Here is a 22,384-nt window from a genome sequence, read left to right as displayed (position 1 = left end):
TGCCATTTCCTACGCATTTCCTTCAGCGTCCAGATACTGGAGCAAAAGGTATCAGCTTGGGCTCCATGCGTGAGCTCAGTTCAGCAAATCCCATCTTTCTAAACCTTTCCTTTCCCTTGCTCGAGTTCAGTCTCTCCTCCTCCTCCATGTACTTTGCTCCATAAGGGTTGGGTTCTGCTTGGGACATGGTGTCCCTCCCCACGACAAGATCGGCTGCAATAATATTCAGTGTTTTGGCATGTTGGTCTGGGATCCGGGGGCAGTGGGGGGGGGTTCAGTCCTGCAGCTTCCTCCTGTCGTCCAAGTGTGTGGCTCCACGGGGCTTGGTGGGCTCCTCAGGGGGCTTTGACACACGTATGGGGAGAGGTGGCAGCAGAAAAAACAGGGAGGGACCATTTTGGTGCTGAAGCCGGTCAGTAATTTGGCATGTGTGCTCCAGGATAGGCACGAAGGTGCTTAATATGCACCATGGGGCATGTCTGGTACCCAGGTGTCAGCCCCAAGTTCTTTCACCTTCACAAGCACCTACCCTGGTCCCTCCTTGGCTCACACATGTGCTGAAGGTCCTGCTGCTCTGAACTCAGTGCCCGAGACCAGCAGATGAAATGGCCTTGACATTTGTGTCCCCCCTTTCTTGTCCCTGCAGTGAGAGCAGCCGCTGTCCCGACCCTGCTGAGAAGGGATGATAAATCCAGTGTCTGACACTGAATTCATCTCACCGGGAGAGGGAGGTGGATGAAATATTTGCTGCATACACATAGCACATGGCAGTGATGGAGAAAATGTTTTAAATCTGTCACAGGGTGCCCCAAGCCAAACAAATGGCATCCAGGTCAATACATGAAGTTTTTGATCTTCCAAAGGACAAGCCCGGGGGGGGGCTGTGCTCTCCCCCTGCCTTGTGCATGCACGCAGGCAGCCAGATGCAGCATTTGAGTGGGGGTGGTGTCCGGACAGGTCAGCCCTGTGCTCTGGGCCCCAGGGGGACAGCAGGGAAGTGGGGTCAGGGTGGGCAGGACACGCCGTGCTTTCCCCTTCGGGACCCAGCCAGCTCCACGCAGCGGTGGGCAGAGCTTGGCATCACAGTGGTGCTTCCTCCGGAGGGGCTGGGGCTGGGGCTGGCTGGTGAAGACCCCCCAGGGTGACCGGGGTGCTGACTGCCTCGCGGGCAGCGTGGACGGAGTCATCCTCACACGCTCTTGCACCAAACCTGTGCTCCTGCTCGGGCTCCAGGGGGAAACGCAGCTTTCACAACCCCACGTAGGTGGCTGGAAGTCCCCTTTGCTCTTCCCAGAAGGACAAGGTTTGCCTTCTAAGATATCCCAAATGGGGTGGGGGGGCTGTGTGTCACCCCGCATCCTTCCCAGGTACCACTGCTTTTTGCTAGGTGCACTCAAAGCACTCAGGAGAGCCTGTGGAAGAAAAGATGTAGGTTTAGGGCAGAAATAACTAGCAGGCCCCGCAGTAGACAAGGAAGTGAACTGGCTGACATCCCTCCTGGATATCAAATCGCTGGTCCCAGAGCACGCAGCACCTGCAGGTCCCTGGGAGGGTGCCCCAGCTGAGCACAACTGTCCCTGATCTCGTTTTGAAATCACCTTCATCTCCTCTGCACTGGGTTTTCACTGTATGCCTTGCCAAACTCTGGCAGGCACAGCCTGGTTTTGCAGAGTCATTGGACCCCGTGTTTAAAAGGAGAAGTGAGGGAGGGACATGTTGAAATCAATTTTTTGACTATTTGCCCATTTCCAGACGAGAGATTGAGATAAGAGTGAGGGCAGGCTGCAGCTCCAGGATTATCAAGCTGAGAGGTAGGGAGATAAACTGCTGTTAATGCTTGTAGAGGGTCCTTTCATACCAAGTTTTCCTTTAAAGGGAAGATGATACCCTTTAAAGAGGGTGATAACACTTGTTCTTTGGAGAGCTGGTCTCTCAGCAGCACCTATAACCCTGTGCACAAGGGAAAGGGTTTTCCTTTCAGATGAGTTGTTCTTAAAAGGGATGGAAGGGTTCACTCTATATTGTGCATGTGTATGGTACATGCCCCTGGCTAGTTATTTTGGGAGGAAGGCTCATGTTGTGGAGAGGGAGGGCTATTTTGGGGAATGCTGACCCACTCCCTTTGGAAAACAAAGTCCTTTTGCAGCTCCTGGCTTGGGGTGTCTGGGATGTTTTGCTGCTTGCCTGCAGGTTTGGGGCATGGAGTTTATTGGGATTGTCTCTACTAAGCAGAAATCTGTGCTAATTCTGGAGCAGCTTTTAGGACTTTTCTTATTGTTTCCTGGACGAGGATTAATTCAAGGTTCAAATACGATGAGATGTGTGAGCTCAGTGATTTTTGTCATTGGTATTTTGTGGAGCAGGTGGCTGCTGGTAAAACCCAGGGGAAAAAAGGCTATTTGCTCTTAATGAAGCAGGATCACCAGATAACTCTCCCTTTGCACACGCAGAGGCTCAAAACCATGCACAGATCATGTTGGCCTCTGATGGGAGACATGTGCTGCCCACCCTGCCGGGCTCTGCCTGAGCATTTCCAGCCACAAGCGATGCAGTGATCAGCTGGGGAACTTTCAGGGAAAGTGCTTTTTAACAGACATGTCCATACTGAAGGTGAACTTCTTCTTTCTAAACCCTGCAAAACCCCAGCACAGCCACCGGCTCCTGGCTGGAGAATGATTGCCTGATGCTTAGCAATATTTATGATTGCAGTGGACTTTATTTCTTCAGCGTTACGAGGAGAAGGGAGGTGGATTTGAGGTTTAACTCAACTCTTAGCAGTTGTTCTCTCTGTGCTGTTGAGGTAAGAGACATTTCTTCGACCCCTGTTACTTTTTGTTGGCAAGAAGCAGCAAAAGGTGTGAGCAGCTCGGGGATGCTGAGTCCGCGTCCTGCCTTTATCTCAGTGGTTGCTCTTTGCTAGGCCAGATTTTGCTTTTGCAATCAAAGCTAAAAGCAAAGATGACAGCAATCACTTTCAAATGCCATTGTGCATTTTACATCTCTACTTCCCACTGACAACATTTTGCAGTGGAGCACGGTGCTAATGTCCCAGATCAATAAACAGCATTTGTGTGTGTCAAGGGAGAGGGATGCAGAATAGAAATAGCCATCAGCAAGGGAGGGGATGCTTTTAAACTCTTTGCCCAAGGTGAAGCAAGTGCTAGGCTGGTTAAAGTCAAGGCTGGCAGGGCTGGGTGAGCACCTCTGAGCACCTCTGCCAGTAAAGGAGGGCACCCTCACCGGGCATGGGGCATGCGGCTCCACTGCCAAACTGGGAAGCCCAGAGGAAGTGATGCTGCAGCCCAGTTCCTTGGGGCTACTGCGCTGGTGCCTGGGGACAGTTACAAAAGAGCCCTCCTGACATGGGAGAGAGCAGAAGTGTAACGAGCAGCTTTTTTCAGACCTCAAGGGATGAGGCTGGATGATCGCTGTGAGAGCAGAGATGGATTTCAGCTTTTCAGTGCCTCGCTGTATCTCTGGATTTTTATTCTGTAGATTAGCTCAGCACACACACACACACACACACCCCCAGCCCCATCTCTGGGAACTCACTGTGTGTGTGCTGTGCAGCCCCTCACAGCCCCAGTCCTGTGCTGGCTGACCTGGATAAAGAAAACCACTGTCAACACCACCAGCCCTTTCCCCACCTCCTGGTCCCCCAGCACCAGAGAACCCCTTTTGCTCCTACAGTGTTTCAGGGCAAAGGGAAGTTGTGTGTCTCTTAAAGCGGCTGAAACAGTGCAACCTGCCTTAATTAAAGGACTAGATGATTGCAAGGATGAAAGGGACTGGCTGCCTGCCTCCCCCCATGTCCTCTCACAGAGATGCTGCTGCCAGCATCCTCCCGCAGCTCTTTGCAGCCCTGGTTCGAGCCAGCATGCGGCAGGGTACCTCTGTGCTATTGGAGTCAGCTCTTCACCATGTCTCATATGGTAGTTAAGGGCACAAACTTTCCTGTGCAGTTTCCATGGTCATGGTTTCCTGTTTGGATTAATCAGAAATCCTTCCAGGCTGCACAGCACCACTGAACCCGATGTAGAGCCTCTGCCCCTGAGTCGCATCTGAAGCATCCTTGTTTACGGCTTCCAGAGTGTCTGGGGGCTGGAAATAGGAAGGCTGGAAAGACAAAAACTCCCCTTGATGGAGAGCGCAGCATCAGCTGTGGTCCCAGTCCTGCTTCACAGAGCCTGTGGCTCCTCAGCAGCCCCAGCAGTGACATGCAAGTCTTGAGCACAGGCTGATGTCCTTCCCTGGGCTGTGGGTCTGTCTGCTGAGCATCAAATGCTTGCACAGCTCAGCAGCCCCTCCAAGCCCGAGGGTGCTCTTAGCTGTGCATGTAAGTACGTTAGACATCCAGCAGCAACCCAGCTCTTCTCTTGGCCATCTCCTGTGGCTTGTCCTGGTGCCCACCTGTGCCTTCCCTCCCTCCCTCCCTGTTTGCCATCAGCTCAGGCGTTTCGATAGGGATCTTAGAGGGGAGGGTGCTGCTGCCAGTCTGTGATAGGCAACTGCCTTGCCAGTTGCAATCAGATAAAGTGTTTACAAGAATGAAAGCTGACAGTAGAGCACAAGTTTTTAACTCCGTTTCCTGCTGCTTTTTTTCTCAGTAACCAGCTCTGCCTGGACATCCTGTTTGGGAAAAAGGCTCCGCACCCTTTCCCGGTGCCATCCCCGGCATGTGCGCTGGCTGCATCAGTTCTCAGCCCAACCTTGTCCAACGTGCTGGGGTGCCGCAGGGATTTCCCACCCTGCAGCTTTTGCACTGGTTTTCATATCCCCTCCATACCCCGGGGCTGAAGGTGACTTCTGCAGAGCCCCTGTCTGTGCTTCCAGGGCACATGGATCCCAAATACACATCAGAGCCCATATCCTCCATGCTGCCCCCACCCATCCTTCCCATCACCCTTTTCCCTGCTGGGCTTTGCCTTCTCAGGACTATTTCTGTCCACTTGCTCCCAATTCCTTGCTCATAAATAATAGCAGGGACTGGATGTGACACCTTTCTTTTGCCCCTGTCCCGTCTGTGCCATGAAGTCCCCATGGCCCAGGGGCTGCTCACGCAGGACAGGGTGGTGGGAAGCAGGGCCTTGGCGCCTGCGTTCCCATGCTGCTCTTGAAGGAGGCCTGCGTGTGTTTCCGCTTGTTAAAATGGTCACGGCGAGATAAGGTCTGTGGTTTCCTTTGAACACGTGAGTGAGGGGAAGAGGCAGCAGCGGCAGGCAGAGCTGCAGCCGCTCCCCTGTCCCACGCTGAGCCTCTCCCTGAGATGGATGCTGCTGGCGAGACCCCCATGGGGACTCTCCCCAGGGAGGAGAGCCCCGAGGTAGGTGGCCTTGACCTTGGGGGGCTGAAGAGTGTGTTTGGGACTGGGGAGGGTGTTTGGGGTGCGATGAGCCCAAGGAGGGGGTCAGGCTGGCTGTGCCCAGGGGACCCCAGGGTGCAGAGCTGGGTGCTGAGGCTGTAAAAGGGGAATGAGAGAAACATGGCCAGGTCCCTGTCCCAGCCAGGATGCTTGGCAAGGGCAAGCAAGGCATGGGGATGGGGCTGTGGGGCTACCACACCCGTGTAAACGTGCACCTGAGGGCTGTGTAATGGGATCAGCTGCAGCTCTGTGCTGGCACTGAGGGTCCCCTCTTAGCTTGGCTACAGCTTCCCAGCATCAAACAGCCCCTCTGGGCTCCCCGCTGCCAGCAGATCTCCCAAAGTCCTGCTCTTGGCCAGCCCAACCCAACTGACTTCCTCTGCAGTGGCCGGGCAGACGGTGTCCCTGTGTGTGCCCCCATGGAGATGGGACTCACAGCTCTGCGTGCTCAGCCTGGTGCTGCTGGGAGCATGCAGGAATGATTCCCCATGGTGGACTCCCTGTATGAGTCCTCCCCCCCCCAGGACTTGTCCTTCCTCCCAAGTGTCACCATCCCTGCAGCCAAGCTGGCATCCCGCACCAGTGACACTGCCACAGCTAGCAGGGTGGGAGGGATGCTGGTGGCTGTATCCAGACCTGGATTTAAGCACTGCTCCTGGATTTGAGCTGGGCTCTTGATGTGGGGATTAACATCAGTAAACACATCCTGGTGGCTCAGCTCAGCTTTAGCTTAACCAGTCCCATGCGCATATGGCTAAGCACGAGGGTGGAAGAGTTGAATTTAGACCAGATGACTGGGGGATCATGCCAGCCACAGATTTGCCATAAGCAAATGCTAATGTTTCAGCCTGGGCTGGGTTTTTTTTCCTATTAGGGGGATCCTAAGGTCATTCTGGGGCCTGGGCTGCCCCACAGGTAGGCTCTGCCTTGACTGAGCGGGGTGATGGAACTGTGCTTGGCATACGCCCCTCAGCACAGAAAGGGCCAAACTTGTTTCAAACTTTTCCATTATATTTTATGGCGTCACTCCCTCGGACTCCCAGAGGCTCCAGCACTGGGAGCTGTAACGGATGGTGCAGGGTCACCGGTTCCCCTCCCTCTGGCTGCGTCACCCGGCTTGTGACAGTGGCAAAGTCACCGTCACCCAGCCAGGCCTCACAGCAGGAATGAGTTGCTCAGCCGTGGTGGTGGCAGAATCCAGACCGTGGTTAGAGAAGCAGATGCAGGACAGTCTCAGCCTCAGCGTCGGGGAGAGAACAGGGAGTGAGAGCTGGGGATTGTCAGGGAAAAGGGTATTTTTGGTAGTGGTGGTTTGATCTCCCAGCTGGACCCATGTGGATCCAGGATGAGTGCGAAGTGACGTTTGAGGTGGGGGTCAACAGGGGCTGCGAGGGCAGCAGGACCCCCTCAGCCAGTGCTGGGGCTGTGCCTCGTCGCGTGGCACCATTTTAATTCAATTGTCTTTTAGAAAGTAAATGCTATTGCTGGTCATCCTTCAAGTGGGGAATGGACCTTCAGCTCAACGATGAGCAATGCACCATTGCAGCAGTGCTCATTTTTCTTTCTGCCAGTCATGAATCCCGATGGCTTTTTGGTGGCTCCTTGCCCATTGCTGCCTTGCCCAGCCTGCAGCTCCCCGCTGTGCTTTGGCCACCTGCCCTCTCCCTTGGCTAGTTTGCTCTCCAGCCTCGTCCTGCTGGGCCTGGCCTGGTCAGCAAGAAGCTCTGTGGGGTGAGACATGGCTGGCTGGCTTTTCAAGCCTCCTATGAGTCACCCCAAATTGCTGTTGCTATCAAATAACGGGGCTTGCTGGTGAAGACCCCTTGCTGCCCACTGGTGGGTGATGGAAGAAGTGGTCCACCGGCCGTGGGGCGTTTGTGGGGTCTCATGGCATCCTTTGGGGCATCCCTTCCCAATGGGCTGTGGGTGATGCCACCTCTGCCCAGCCCTGCTTGCCTGCAGTTTCGTCCTAAAATCATGCTCTACTACAAGACCTGATGGGAAACCTCTCTGCTTCTCTTCTTTCTCTAGATGGATCTGTCCCACAGGTTTTCCAAGCAAGAGGTATGAGTGTGGCTCTGCCACAGTCTCCCTTGGTGGCACAGGAGGGGGTGGCAGCACTGCTGGGGCTTGGGGACATGGCTGAGCTCCCAAAGATGCTCGCCAGGGACAGCTGGTGGTGGCAAGGCAGCGCTGGATGCTGGGAAGCGGGTGACAGGGACAGGCAGGGAGCTTGGGGGGCTGGCGGGAAGGGATGCCCCGCTAATTCCAGGGGATGCACGGAGCATGTCCCCGCTGGCCTGGTCCCACACGAGGTGTTGGTTGTCCCCCTGCAGCTGGCCCTGCTCTATGAGGAGGTCCTCTACACCATCCGGCACCGCCTGGGCAAGCCTGAGCACCACCATGTTGCAGACTCCCAGGAACTCTATGCCTACGTGCAAAAGGTGGGTCCCCACCTCCCCAGCGGGGTCCCCAAAACATGTCCCCTGATATGTCCACCCTCCTGGCTAAAGGAGATGGGGAGCACTTGAAAGGAGCTCTCAGCAAGCGTCTTAAAAGACATAGCAGCGGCATCCAGCTGGAGGGCTGGAACAGCTTGTGGCTGGGAAATATTAACCTTAGGGGGAATTATTTATCTTAGGCTTGGGGTGGTGGGAAGAAAGCTCTCCCTTGAGAGCTTTCAGCTGGTCACCAGCCCTTCTGCTGGGCTCTGCTCTTCTCCTCTCCCCTCGAGCTGCAGCTGGCTCCTGGGGAGCAGAGGGAAGCCCCTGGCTGCTCTCCAGCCGCTGTTAACAGGGCAGCATCCGTTACTGACCATGATATCTACAACAGGCTTTCGGCATGGATGCAGAGGAGCACAGCATCATCATGCAGCAAGTCAAGGAACTGGAGGTATGCAGCAAGATGACATCTCCCCAGTATGTTGCAGCCGAGGGGGGTCCCCATATTGGGATGGTGCTGGGGAGCTGCGGTGCCTCCCAGCCCCCGTGTTTGGGGTATGGTGTGCTCCAGGCTGTGCTGAGGGAGTTGCTCAGGAGCTGTTTGCTGGCACGAGCAGCAGCTGATGATGCAATCCTTCTCAAGCCCCATCCTTCTTTGTGGGGTTGGTAACCCCACATTAAGCAATTTTTTTGTTTGTTTCTTTTCTTACAGAGCCCAATTTTTTGCCTGAAAGCAACCGTGAAGGAAGCCAAGGGGATTTTGGGTAAAGACGTCAGTGGTAAGTGGAGATGGGTGGGTGTCCCAGTCAGAGAAGGGACAGCTGCTGCTCCCGACAGCAACTTGCACACCTCTACCCTCGCAGGGTTCAGTGACCCGTACTGCCTGCTGGGCATCGAGACCAAGAGCCAGGAACCGGCCCACCCCGACCACAAGAAGCGGATGAAGGCTGTGGTCAAAGACCTCATCCCCGAAGACCAGATCCATCGCACACAAGTCATAAGCCAGACCCTCAGCCCAGTGTGGGACGAGACATTTATCCTGTAATCTGCCACCCGTTGGCTTTGCTTATTTGGGGCTGCAGGGGGTGCCCAGGGCTCTTGGGGGTGGATGGAGGGGTTCATTACTCACCCCAACCAGGAGCTGGGGCTTTGCCGGGGTTTACCGTGTTTACCAGGCTTCTGGTCTAACTCATGCAGCAGGTCCAGGGAGGTGAAAAAATAAACTGTGGCAAAAATCCCTCCCTCGGGTCTCTCCCACCACTTCCCAGGCTGTGTGGGGTGGTTGGGGTCTCTCCCAGGGAGGAGCCACCTGCCTGCAATGCCCAGCTGTCCTGCCTGCTTGCTGCTGGTCCCTCGGATGCTGCTCAAGTAACAGCATCCTGCTGGTGCCTTGCAGGGAGTTTGAAGACATGGAGACGGCCAGCTTCCACCTGGACATGTGGTGAGCAGCAACACCCCGAGCCAGTGACCCCAATCCCTGGCCCTGATCAGGGTCCTGCTTCCTGGTAGGGTCCCTGGGGTGATCCTTCAACCTGCACCCTTTAGAAACCAGCTGGGGACCCCTTTCCCCATCACTTTCTGCTGGAGCAGTGCACAGTGCAGGATGTGACCAGCATGAGCAGAGATCCCAGACTGGCTTTGCCCAGGCAGGGCTGACCCTGAGCCCTGATTTTGTTTATGGAAAGAAGTCACATACTTGCAGATTTTGGCTGGACATCCAATTTTGGGGGTGATCTCAGTCCCGACACATTCCCCCGCCCAGCACCTTCCCTTCTCTGCCGTCATTGCAGCTCCCTGAACTGTTTTGCAATTGCCTGAATTTCCTCCTTTCCCCGGCGGTGGGTTTCACTACCCACCCTTGCAGGGACTCGGACGTGGTGGAGTCAGTGCGGCACAAGCTGGGGGAGCTGACGGACCTCCATGGCCTCAAACGGTTGGTGCTGGCATGGCCCTAACGGCTGCTGAGAAAGAGGGTTTGGAAAATGCTTATTTTCCTGCTGGATTTTAAAAACCACCTTTGGAAGGAGGGAGGGAGGACCTCAGGTCTGTGTCACCCTTCTTCGCCCCAACTGCAGCTGGGTCATGGCTACAGGAAACTTTTTCACCCCCTCCTTCATTTGTGCCTTTCAGGATCTTTAAAGATGCTCGCAAAGACAAAGGGCAGGATGATTTCCTGGGGAACGTGGTCCTTCGCCTGAAGGTGAGTGCCACGGTGCATCCTCTCCTCCAAGTGACTCCCCAGGCGCCAGTTAAACCTCGTGGGGTCTGAGCAGGATCTAGCCCTGTGTCAGCACCAGGCTCACCCAGGATCCTGGCTCAGAGCTGCAAATTAATGCCAGGTCCTCCAGCTTGATGACAGGTGCCCTGGCCAGTCCAACATGTTTGCTTGGTCGTTATATATCTTTTTTTCAATCAAATATTATAGTTACACAAGACAGCATCTTTCTGCCCCGTAAATGCAGTGGGACCTGAGCAGGATCCCTCCCCTGGGAAGGCTGCCTGAGGCCTCACCCCATCTCTGTGTGTGCAGGATCTGCACTGCTGGGATGACCGGTGGTACCAGCTGGAGCCACGGACGGAGACATACCCCAACCGGGGACAGTGTCACCTGCAGTTCCTGCTGACTCACAAGAAGGTAGGAGGGAACGGGGAAGGGGGTCCCTGTCCATTGCCCTGGCAGGACGGGGCAGCTGCCTGTCCCTTGGGGCCTATCCTGGATCACAGATCCCTGTCCCAGGGCCAGAGGTGCCGGCACCAGGGTTTGCATGTGCTGGAAACCTGCTTGACTCTCCCCTGAGCTCCATGCCAGCATGGGGGGCCTTGCTTCTAGTGCTCCTGCACCCCTTGGCTTGGCTTCAGACAGGACTCTCCGGCCCCATGCTTTTGGGGTTCCTGTGTCCCCACTCTCTGCCTGCATTCCTGTGTGTTCGGGCAAATTATGGTTATTGCTTCTATGCCTTGTGTCTTTTCAGAGGGCCACCACGAGCAGCCGGACACAGCCGAGCTACACTGTCCATCGCCACCTCCTGCAGCAGCTGGTGTCCTATGAGATCCTTCAGCACCAGGTACCGAGGGGGAGAAGCAGCCCCCCAGCAGCTCGCGTAGGGTGAGGGCTTCCATTGGTGTAGTGTGATGGGGAGGAGGGTTATGATGATGTCTGCCTGTGCCTGGCATCCTCATGGGGCACCCATTCCTCCTGTGGCCCTGCAAACACACCCCACTCTGCTGCCAGTCCCCCTCCTCACTGAGCCCAGCTTACTCCAGGACATGTCACCCTCCTTTTGCATCCTCACAGGCCGGCAGCATTTCCTGGGATGGGGAGCTGAGCCAACACGCCAGCACCGTGCTGTACCTGCACGCCACGCAGAAGGATCTCTCTGACTTCCACCAGGTCATGGCGTGAGTAGCCCATGCCCAGGGAGCCACAATGCAGCATTGGTGGGGGTCAAGGGCCCCGACACCTTCCCTGGGGCCATCTGACTGCAGCTGGTCTCTCCCATGAGCTCAGTGTGGCTGGTATTGCTCCCTGCCCTGAGCAACACCGGGAGACCCAGGTCCTCCCCCTGCAATCCCAGCTGTAGCTGTGGTGTGGGGAGCCCTGTGCTGTCTCTTGGGTGCCCCCCAACCCCCGAGGGTTCAGTAAAGCCTCTCCCTCCTCCCCAGGCAGTGGCTGGCGTACAGCAAGCTCTACCAGAGCCTCGAGTTCAACAGCAACTGCCTGCTCCACCAGATCACCAGCATCGAGTACCAGTGGGTGCAGGAGCGCCTGAGGCCAGAGCAGGTGAGAGGGCTCCGGCACCACATGGGGGGCAGAGATCAGGGAAACGTGCCCTGTGTACCCTACCCCGAGCCTCTCCTCCCAGCTCCCCAGGCTGTTTCCCTCCCTGTGTTCCAGGAAGAGCAGGAGCTTATGGGATACAGGGGTGCCAGGGCAGCTGGAGGGTCTCTGGGGAGAACCAGACACAGGGACCAGGACAACCCACGGGTCAGGGAGCCCCTTTACCCTGGGGGTTTATTCCCCCTCTCCACAGAGAAACCCTTACCCTTTGCACCAGCATCCCCCTCCTCCATAGCTGCTATCAAGTCAATCACACCCTCTACAAAACTTAAATATGACCCCATTCCTAATTTCCCCACCTGTTTTCCAAAGGCATCCCAGCACCATGCTGAGACTCCAGATTTTTCATGCATAGAAAAAAGGTTTAAGCTCAAGCTCAGCTACCCAAGACATCAGGGGGTTTTCCCATCCCTGGAGAAGGCTAGAAAGGAACAGGAGCCACCAGCTCCTTCCACCATGGTGCCACAGTCCTGCCAGCATCTCTGTCCCCCGCTGAGGCGGACAGCACATGTTTTCCTCCTTCTCCCCAGAAAGCAGAGCTGGCTGAGTCCTTCCAGTCCTTGCTGACTTATGGGATCTCCCTCATCCGGAGGTACCGCATCATTTTCCCCCTCTCTGTCCCGAGGTCCACAGAGAGGCTCCAGTCCCTGCTCCGGTGAGTCGAGCACTGGTGTCGGCTGTGCGTGGGGCCATATGGCTGAACAAAAACTCACCTGAGCCCTTTCTGCCCCCTTCTAGGCTGTTGTGACACTTGCCCTGGCCTGTCCCTCCTCCTGGGCTCCCCCTGGGGATGTTGTTGGGAGGGAAGGTCTGTTTGGGTAGGGTCTCTGCGGGGAGAGGTGGCTGTTTCTGATGGGCTGGTGCTGGTTTCACTCGAGGGTCTCGCTTTGCAGGGTCCTGGTCCAGATGTGCAAAATGAAAGCTTTCCATGAGCTGTGCATGCTCAGCCCTGATCTCCCCCAGATGGTCTCCATGGCACTGAAGGTAGTGGGGACCGGGGGTCTCACCCTCCTCAGCCCTGGGGAGGTGGGACGCCCCAGCTCTCCCCTCCCATCCATCCCTTGCCCAGTGCCCACACCACAGCAAAGCCACACACACCACCGTGGCAGGAGGGAAAATACCCGCCCCTCTTCAAGTTGGTGGTCCCAGCCTGTGGTTCCCACCACATGGAGCTGGGTCCTGACCACACTCAGGGGACAGTGAGAATGAAGGGGGTGACAGAGCTGGCTTTGCTCCTCCTGCTTCCCTGACATCTCACCAGGACTCCTCTCTTGCAGTCAGGCACGACGGAGTGGTTTCACATGGAGAAGCAGCACCTCAAGCCCATGGTGAAGGTCAGTTCCCATCTCTGCATCTCTGACATTATAAGAAGCAATTTCCCAGGCTTGAGGTGGGAGGCCCGAGGGCATGGGAAGACAAGACTGAGATGAAGCTTCTTCATTTTTTTTGATGCAGTCAAGGCATTTGGGTTTTCAGCTTAAAAATACCATGAGCCATGTTACCTGCGGCCACTGAGGTGTGTTGAAGCTTAAGGCCTTGGTGCAGTGCTCAGGAGAACAGGAGGTGGCCCCCAGCCCAGCCATGTAAGCATAGGATGACAGTGGATGTTACCAACAACTTCTTGGTGCTCCTAATGATAGATTGCTACCCCACGAGAACAAATCATAGAAACAAAATGGATCAGAACAGAGCCCAGGTCATCTCAGAATCACTGAGCATCCAAAATAAGCTGTTCCTTCCTTTGTAGAGCATGGAGGAGAATGGCAAAGCCTTGTCAAGACTCCTCGTGGAGGTGATAGGAGATCTCCAGCAGTGCCAGAAAATCTGGAATAAATTCTTCATCAGGTAGGTTTCAGAACTTGATCCCCCCTCATCCAACTTCTCTGGGGTCACGAGCAGCAGGTCACTTTGATGCCTCACTCCTTGGCTCTTGGGCTTCACAGACAGCATCTGTGGTCCCATCTCTGCCTCTTAGAGCTGTACTGTCCTTGCCGTAAGGGCATGGCCTGGGAGGGTTTGCTGGGCTGGGGTTGACAGGCTCCTGACTCCACGTTTCTCTCTTGCAGCACCTTGAAGTTGAATCTCTTCTCCATTGCCTACCTGGAGCTGGAGAGCCTGGTGAGCAAGCCTGGGCTTCTCTGCACTCGCAGGAGTAAGGTCTAAAACGCTGCTGAGGTTTTTGGCCACCCTTCAGGTGACAACTGGTTGTTGCAAGCCTGGAAAGGGAGCAAGCCAGGGAAACTCTCCATCTTTCCTTGCATGCCCATGAAGTGACTATCATCTACTTACTTGACCCAATGAATCTCCTGAAATGCCACCCAAAAGGAAGAGGAGTCCCCTGAGCTGACCCTCACCCCGTGGCTCCAGAGAGCCCCCAGCAGACCAAACTTTCCTGGCTGGACCCTCACTAACAGCCACCCCCCCTTCTCTTGCCCACTGCCAGGTTGCGGAGCACGTCCAGGAGCAGCTGCATGAGGTCGACAGCAGCATGTCCAAGCCCACAGCTGAGAGCCTTTTCCAGCTCTACATGAACCTACAGGAGCTCTATCGGATGAAGAACTTCCTCCCAAAGAGGTATCTAACCCTGAAGCGAGGGAATGAGCAGTTAATTGAGAGAAACTCCAAATCCTTCCCATTCACCTACCTCACTACACACAAGACAGACCAGGCAGTTGGTGTCTGATGTCAATGTGAGCATCACCAGAAGGGTTTCAGGCTTGTTTCTGAGTGGGGTTGATGGAGATCTCAACTTCCAGACAAGGGGATGTTTCTCCTTAGCATGGTGTTATGTGTGGCCTCTGGCTCAGGGCAGTTTCTTCTATGTGAGAGCAAGGAGGGATGATGGTCCTGTGCTGTTGCTGTGCGGTTGGAGAAGCTGCTGCCTTCATTCACAGGGATGGACCTCTGGCTCTGAGCAATTTCCACCAGTGGTTCAAGGAGGCTGTGCCCCAGTGGCTGCAGAAGGCCTACACCATTGCACTGGAGAGGGCACAGAGAGCCATCCAGATGGACCAGGTAACCCGGGGAGGAGAACATCTCTGTGCTTTGGCTACACTCCGGCTTCCTCCATGCCTTGCTGCTCTGCCTGGCTCACAGCATTGAGACCACCACGTAGGTGCCTCTTGCAGCCCAGGAGCAGGCTGGTTCCCCTCCCAAATCCCTCTCACAAAGGATGTGGTTTCCTGGACCAGTTGATCCCACCCTGGCCCCACACTGCATCCCCATGCCCCTTCCTTCTCTGCTCTCTGGCAGCCTGACAAGCTGATGAGCCTGCATTTGGCCATGCTATGAGCATCCCCTTTGCTTCTGACCTTTAGAAAGAGGGGAGGGGAGGCAGCCATGGGGCTATGGGCTCCTCACTCTGTTCTTCAGTGTGGTCCAACAACGCTGGGTTGGAGGATGGACAGCCTGATGCAGGTAGCTCAGTCTGCTCCATCCATCCTCATCTCCTCCACTCTCCAAAGTGACCAAGTGATGACATTGGGACATATGGAGCTGACGATGGGCCACAGACCCCCAAAGTGAAGGAACAGCTCTCCTGTCTGGGATCTCTTCTCTCTTACAAGCTAAGTTGCATTTATTTTCTCTGCCCTCTCAGCTGACGCCCTTTGGAGAGCACAACAAGCACAGCACGTCCACTGTTGACCTGTCCACCTGCTACGCCCAGATCGTAAAGACCTGGCAGCAGCTCAACTGGCCAGACCCCGAGGAAGCCTTCATGATCATGGTGAAGCTCGTGGAGGTTCGTACACCGGGCCCTCAGGCATCAGCAGCCAGAGTTTCCTCTCCTGCTCTTGGAGACATGCCTTGATGAATGGGGACAGTGCCCCACACTGATGTGGCGGGGTCCCCTGGCACTGCAGTGGTCCCTGTGCTGCCCAGCTCAGACCAGTTGTCATCTTCTCTATCCTGCAGGACATGTGCAAAATCGCCCTGATGTACTGCCGGCTCATCAAGGAGAGGGCTGAGGCTCTGTCGCTGAGGGAGCAGAATGAGGGTGAAGCGGCCAACAGGGTTGGTATCGGGACAGGGTCCACTGCTTAGGGAGAGGCAGGATTTGGCCGTGGTTTTGGAGCAGAGGGGGAGAAGAGCACCCAGCCAACATCCTGGGTTTGGGTTTCATGGGGATCAGTTGGCCCCCGATATCTGTAGTCCTGGAAAATCAGGAGGGAAATGGTGTAAGCAGGGGATGGGGATGGGGATGGGGATGGGAGTGGGATGGGAATGGGAATGGGGATGGGGATGGGGATGGGGAAGGAAATGGAGATGGGCTTGGGATGGGGATGAGAATGAGTATGAAGATGGAGATGAGGATGGGGATGGGATGAGGATGAGGTTGAGGATGGGGATGGAGATGGGGCTGGGATGGGGATGAGGATGGAGCCAGCAGGAGATGCACCAGGGGGTGTGGGACACCTTGAAGCAGACCCACCTCTCCCAGCTCTGCGTCGTGGTGAACAACATCAAGCAGCTGCGACTGCTGATCCTGAAGCTGCCATCACAGCTGGACTGGGCGCAGCTGGTGGAGCGCACAGAGGCTGTCATCGACCAGCAGCAGATCCAGCACACGCTGCACAACCAGCTTGACAGCGCTGTCTCCTGCCTAGACCATGAGGTCCGGGATGTGGTGCAAGCCCTGGCCACCAAGGTGACCACCTGCCACTGACCCTTCTTCCCTGGCCCAAAGTGGGGAGGTTTCACCTAAGGGGACCTGGAGCGAGTAATGTTCCTGGGATGGAGACAAGGTGAACCTGGATGTGAAGCTGGTGAAGAGGGCAAAGCCTAAGTATCTCCATGCATTTCTCCCCGACAGCTGGAAAAGGGCATTGCCAGACACATCCAGGAGCTCTCATCTTCCAATGATACCCGGGAGCCTGAGGATGTAAGTACCTGGCCCAGCCCCTCCTGGACCATCTTTTTCAGGCAGCTGTGAATAACCCTTGCCTACTTGGTGGAGGCTCCCATCACCCTTCCTCACCTCTCCCTGCCCCACACCAGTGATGGGGCCCAGACCTTCATATGCTTCATTTGGTGCCCATGTCGGCAGCAGGACCAGACCAGGCACAGCCTGTCCATATCCTCACTGTGGGAAGGAGCTCCTCTGGACCGCCCCCTCTGCCCTGCTGGCTCCAGTCAACAGTTCTCTGCCCCTCTCCCACTGTGCCCTCCCCAATGCCTCTCTCCTCTCACTGCAGTCCATCATCCCACTCATGAAGTTCCTGGAGTCGGAGCTGCAGTATCTCAATGAGCATCTGGTCCAGGAGAACTTCAAAAGGTGACCAGGGCACTGGGGATGCACCATGGCAGATGCCAGCAGCATCACCGGCCCTCAGCAGGAATGTTCCCCCAGCCCCACGGGGCTCAGGGACATCCCGCTTTGGGGCTGGCTGCTCAGCCCAGCAGGATGAGCCAGTTCACTCTGGGGCTTTGCAAAGCCCCTTGGCTGAGGGCCAAATCCCCCAGCCCACTTCCCTGGACCCCTGCTCACAACCTTCCTCTGTTACCCCCACAGCCTCCTCGTTCTCCTCTGGCATCACACCTTGGCTGTGCTGTCGGCAGCTGCGGGGCAGCAGGTCCCCTCGACTCAGTGCTACAAGAAGCTGCACTGTGCCCTGAAGGTACCAGGGGGGTGGGGGTCCCCGGCAGGGATGGGTGTTTGTATGCCAGCTAACAGCATCCTTCTCCCCAGAGCCTGGAGCGGTGCTTCTACGCTGAGGGCTGTGGGCTGCCACTGGAGACCCTCCACACCACAGCCTTCCTGGTATGGGGGGGATGGGGATGGGGATGGGGGGGGTCCCCAAGGGTTTCCTTTGGGTGCTTTCCAGGGAGGGCATCCCCAGGCTGCAGACTCATCCATGTGCTTGACCGTCACCTCTCATCCTCTCTGCAGTCGCTGGAGACCCACCTTGCCCTCTGCTCCTCCACCAGCCGCAAACTCATCCAGAAATACTTCAGCAACAGGATCCAGCAGCAGGTAGGGAGCCAGAATGGTGCCCCCAGACCCTTCCCACATCCCATCCTTGCACACATGAGGCTGCCTGGCCCAGCCTGCCTGTGGAAACGTGGGATTTCCCCACCACCCTCCCAGTCCTGGGGCTGTTGCGGCTGGTTTTGCCTCAGCAGTGGGTTCAATTGCATCCCAGAGGATGCTCATCGCCCGCCTGGTACCTCAGAATTCCTGCTCAGCCTCCAACAAACCCCAGGCATCCCCTCCACGAGCATGCCAAAAGGCAGCACCCTTATTCTTGTACCCCACTGCTCAGCTGGACGCCAGCTCAGAGAAGTACGGGGCCGTGACAATCAAAGCGCTGTACCGCCCTTCGGAGCAGAAACTCCGCGTGGAAGTGCTCAACGCCGTCAACCTCATCCCGTTGGACTCCAACGGTGGGTGTGGGTGGGCTGGGGAGCCACCGCCCCAGGACCCCTGTCCTCTGTCCCCGATATGCCCCTGGGTAGTAGATGCTGGCAGTGCTTGGTGTAACAGGACTCTGTCTTGATTCGCTTTTGCATCCAAAGAGGTGGATTTGGGGAAGATGAAGGGTTATTGCACTGGTCCAGCGTGGTCCAACGGGATGTGGCAGGCAGGACCAGGCCTGTGCCCACATCCCACTGCCTTCAGTTTGCAGCACAAGCCAGCAGCCAGCTTTTTTCCACCATGTCTCAGACAAAAAACATATGCCAGGGTGACAAGGGAGAGTGTCTCGGGTTGGCTGTTGTTTGGGGAGCTCTCCAGGAGAGGTCACTCCTCTTGCAGCCACCTGTGGCCGATCGATGTGTGGGCAGGGTTGGGGATGTTCCGGCACCCTCCCAAGAGCGTGGGCTGGGCTGGGGGTGGCGGTGAGGGTGTCCTGACCCCCCCAGCCACCCCAATCTGTCCAGCTACCCTGGCTGGGCTCGGCCAGCTGTGCTGGGGCAGAGGGGGCGGTGGGAGGGGGCTGACATCTGCACCCCACCAGGCTCGAGCGACCCCTTTGTCCAGCTCACCCTGGAGCCCCGGCACCAGTTCCCCGAGGTGGTGGCCCGGACTACCCAGTGCAAGAGGAACGAGCTGCACCCCCTCTTCGACGAAGCCTTTGACTTGTATGTAGGGGCTGACACCCCCCTGGCCCCCCGTCCCAATCCCCATGCTTCAACCAACCCCCTGCTATGGGGCTGCTGCTTCAGGAACTGGGTCCTGCCCTGGGATTTCACCCCCTGCACCCCACTGGGGGCTCAGCTGTGAGGTCCCACGGTGGGAGCTGGGGTAGGGGCACCCCAAACACCAGGGTCCTGCAGGCTGGTGTGGGGTTGTGCCGGGGCCCTGTGCTTTGAAGGGGTTGGGGTCAGTGCGGTGGCGGGGGGGGGGTGGCTTCCCACTCTGGGGAAGCCTGTTTGGTCCCTGGAGGGAAGGTTGAATTTTGGGACCGAGGGGTTGGGACGTGACCGTCCCCTGCATCCTGTCCCCCTGCAGTTTGATCCCCCCTGAGAAGTGCCGGCAGGAGGGGGCCTGCCTGCTGCTGACTGTGTTTGACTACGACACGCTGGGGGCCAACGACCTGGAGGGCGAAGCCTTTTTCCCCCTCTGCCACCTGCCCGGCCTTGACGCTGATGAGGACCAGGCTGACACAGGACGGGTGCCCCAGACCCGCCTCCCCCTCACCCACCCCAAACCCACTGGTATGTGGTGCTGCAGCTGGGCTGAGCCCCCGCCAGCCCCATGGTGTGGGGAGGGGGCTGTGATGAGCATCTCCCACCATCACTCCTCTCCTCTCTGGCAGGAGATGAGATCCTCCGGCTGCTGGAGTCCAGGAAAGGGGACAAAGAGGCTCAGGCCTTTGTTAAGCTTCGCAAGCAACGAGCCAAGCAGTCCAAGGAGACAGAGTGAGGGAGGTGGAGGAAGAGGGTCCCGAAATGAGGGTGTCCAGCCACTGGGACCCCAGCAGTTTTGCCAGTGCTGGAGCCGTTGCCATCCACAAGGGCCGGGGGGACAGAGGGGGTCCCTGTGCCCCCCACCACCTCCCAGCACCCATCTCACCCCCAACTTCAGGTAGCAATGTTCTGTGGGGCTGGGGAGGGTGGGCACATGGTATTTCAGGGGATTTCTTTGCCTGTCTGGACTAGCAACACTACACGGGGGATGTGAAAGTGTGTGGTTGTCCCTGCCTGTCCCCCATTCGCTTGTCACTGCCGGTGCCACATCTGCTGGCTGTGTCCTCAACCCTCCTGTCTGCAACACTGCGTCAGGGCAATGCAAATGCATCGTCACTTATTTGGGGTGGGGACAACCCATGGCCAAACCTGCCTTTTTTTTTTTTTTTTTTTCTTGTGGATAAGCCTCTTATTTTAAATTAAAAGCAACAGTGCTGATGCATGGGCTGAGTCTGTGCAGGGAGTGCTTTGGGGCAATGGCCCTGCGCCGGGAGCAGCTGTGGCAGCAGAGCAGAGGGGTGGGACATGGCATTTGGGGTATGGTGGCGGCTGTCCCCTTGCATGGGGTTAAGCTGGGAAGGGGCAGCTGACTGCAGGATTTCAGCAGGAGGAGCTGGCACATGAGTGGTTTTGTTCAAGTTTCCTGTTGGAAACAGGATGGGGAGCTGGGATGGTGCTGAGTCCTGCACCGCTGGCGAGGAGCTGTGCTGGCACTGGGAGGCAGCCGGGTCCCTCGCCCAGGGACCAGCAGCACCAGCGTGGCAGTGGCTGGCACTGGCAGCTGCCTCATTCTCCTCTCCCAGCTTTGGCTGGTCCCTGCAGGCAGCTGAGGCTTCGGCCAGGGCTTGGCCGAGCTGTTTCTCTCTGCAGGGAATAGGGTAGCATTACTTTGAGTTATAGGCCATTGCAAAATAGCACCTCCACCGAGGTAGAAATCAAACGGCTGGGAAAGCTGCCGCTGCCCAGTGGTGCTGGAGACAGGCAGGGCTGAGCACGCAGCACAGCCAGTGCGCGTCAACCTGCCCATGGAGCCGGGTTTGGGCCTGTGAAAGAGCCTGACAAGACACACGAAAGGCCTAAGTCTGGCTCAGGCACGGCAAAAGTCTTTCAGGATCAGCAGCTGGTGATGAAAAAAGGGCCCTGGGCAGATATGTGTGTCCTCGGGGCTGGGTGAGAGGGTCTGGGAGCAGGAACGATCCCTGCCCAGCCTGGCACTGCCAGCTCCAGAACTGACACCTCCCTGTGTAGCCAGTCAGGCTTTGTGGGGTTTTTTTGGTTCATTTGTTTTCTTTTTTCTTTTTAAAAATATGTTTTTGTATTTTACCACCAATCGAATTCACCTGGGGGTGCCTGCTGGAGCTGAGGGAGCTTGGAAGCTTGCTGGAGCCTGGGCAGCAATAAAAAGCATCGCAGCCTCGTCAGCCAAACCACGCGGCGCTTCAGGCTGCCGAGAGCCCAGACACAGTGGGCAGGTCCCTGGCGTTGCCCCCAGCCTGGGCCACGGACATGGGTCCCTCTGGCTACAACACACAGTGGTGGGCAACTCCGAAGGGTGCATCACATGTGGGGTGACCCAGGTGTAACAGGAAAAATGCCCAGCAGGGCAGGCAGTGGCTATTTGCTGGGTTTTGGGGGGTTGTTTTAGCTGTAATTATTACTAATTTATATCTGGAGCTTCCTCTGCCTTGACCCTGCAAGGGGGCAGCTGTGTTTGAGCTCCAGCAGGCCCCTGGGAGCTGCCATGCCCCGGGGAATTAAAAGCATCACCCTCCCAAGTGTCTGAGCACCAGCTGCTTTCTCAGTGGGCAGAGCAACCACTGGGTCAGTTCAGGTCAAGCCCTCCATGCGAGGATGGGGTGGGGGCAGGGGGAAAAAAGCTCCTTTGGTATCTGTGTGACATGGCCAGGCTCAATCGAAGCCACAGCAGGAGGGATTAAAGCGCTGCTCGCTCACAAGGAAGCCATTTGCTGGCTTAAACCACTTGTTTCAGTCCCCCCTTGTAGCTCTGCAGAGAAACATTTCCAGAGAAGGGTCCCTGCTTGCGGATCAGACGCTGTCCCAGGGTGTCATTTCAGCCGGGCTGTCACTACTGCTCCTGGGGAGAGAGAGGAACCCCCATGCCTCTGCTCTGCACCTGACCTGGTGTTGGCACCCGCTCGCAATCGGCCTCGTGCTTTATTGCAAGGCTTAGCTGTATGGGGCTGCAGGCTTGAACGTGGTTTTAGCTTATTTTTAGCTGTATGTTTAAAAATTGTTGTGCTCTAACGTGCTCTGGGCAGACCATCACCCAGGCTGTCCTCACTGCAGCATGTCCCAGTGAGCAGGTGGCACGGACTAACCTCTGTTTTGAGGTTGTTTGAGCTGTATTATCCAAGGTGTTTTAGCTTAATTTTTGCTCAGCTCTGGGCAGTTATGTGGGTCTCACCCCAAAAGAAATCAGAGAAGGACTAATAAACTTTAAACAATCAGAGCATAACTAACCCCATGGACCAGAACAGCCTAAGCATTAAAATATATGGCTTGAAGCACACAAACCCAGCTCCTAGCAAATGCAAGACTGAGGAGGAAGAAATCCCCGTCATCATCATCCTGGTGAAGAGCCCTGACACAGACAGATTGCTGCAACACAAGAAGGAAGGGGGCAGGCACTTATGTCTTCCCATTTTATTGCGTTACTAATTATCTGGCATATAAATGGAGTGATTCAGATTCTTGTTGTGATTGGACTAAGGGCAAGTGGTTGATGCATCTCTGAAGCATTAATTAGACCAAAAATAAAAGGTAATTCCTGAATCCATATCTAAGGCATATTCTGTTGGGTGCCAATGCATGAAA

General features: G+C 56.3%; 1 protein-coding gene across 4 annotated transcripts; it reads left to right on the top strand.

The window, feature by feature from the left end:
- UNC13D (unc-13 homolog D) lies at nucleotides 1-22,342 on the top strand. 4 transcript variants are annotated; one of them, XM_074847690.1, is made up of 32 exons: nucleotides 1-48; nucleotides 7,394-7,426; nucleotides 7,699-7,806; nucleotides 8,195-8,254; nucleotides 8,516-8,582; nucleotides 8,667-8,844; nucleotides 9,200-9,244; nucleotides 9,668-9,736; nucleotides 9,934-10,003; nucleotides 10,334-10,438; nucleotides 10,776-10,868; nucleotides 11,099-11,202; nucleotides 11,467-11,584; nucleotides 12,172-12,296; nucleotides 12,535-12,625; nucleotides 12,919-12,975; nucleotides 13,389-13,486; nucleotides 13,708-13,759; nucleotides 14,085-14,215; nucleotides 14,536-14,656; nucleotides 15,240-15,383; nucleotides 15,557-15,655; nucleotides 16,083-16,289; nucleotides 16,455-16,523; nucleotides 16,837-16,916; nucleotides 17,154-17,259; nucleotides 17,331-17,402; nucleotides 17,532-17,615; nucleotides 17,905-18,025; nucleotides 18,598-18,721; nucleotides 19,092-19,297; nucleotides 19,399-22,342. In XM_074847690.1, the coding sequence occupies exons 2-32, from the start codon at nucleotides 7,394-7,396 to the stop codon at nucleotides 19,503-19,505; spliced, it is 3,144 nt and encodes a 1,047-aa protein (XP_074703791.1). In that variant the 5' UTR covers nucleotides 1-48; the 3' UTR covers nucleotides 19,506-22,342. The 4 variants fall into 4 exon arrangements, with proteins under 4 accessions (XP_074703791.1, XP_074703790.1, XP_074703788.1 ...); XM_074847689.1 differs by lacking the exon at nucleotides 1-48 and adding an exon at nucleotides 1,790-1,811; XM_074847687.1 differs by lacking the exon at nucleotides 1-48 and adding an exon at nucleotides 5,221-5,323.
- The last annotated feature ends 42 nt before the right edge of the window (nucleotides 22,343-22,384 follow it).

Source organism: Strix aluco, chromosome 21 (genome assembly GCF_031877795.1).
Source record: "Strix aluco isolate bStrAlu1 chromosome 21, bStrAlu1.hap1, whole genome shotgun sequence".
Classification (NCBI taxonomy): Eukaryota; Metazoa; Chordata; class Aves; order Strigiformes; family Strigidae; genus Strix; species Strix aluco.
Note: the sequence above shows the minus strand (reverse complement) of the source record. Positions and strands in the feature narration are given on the sequence as shown.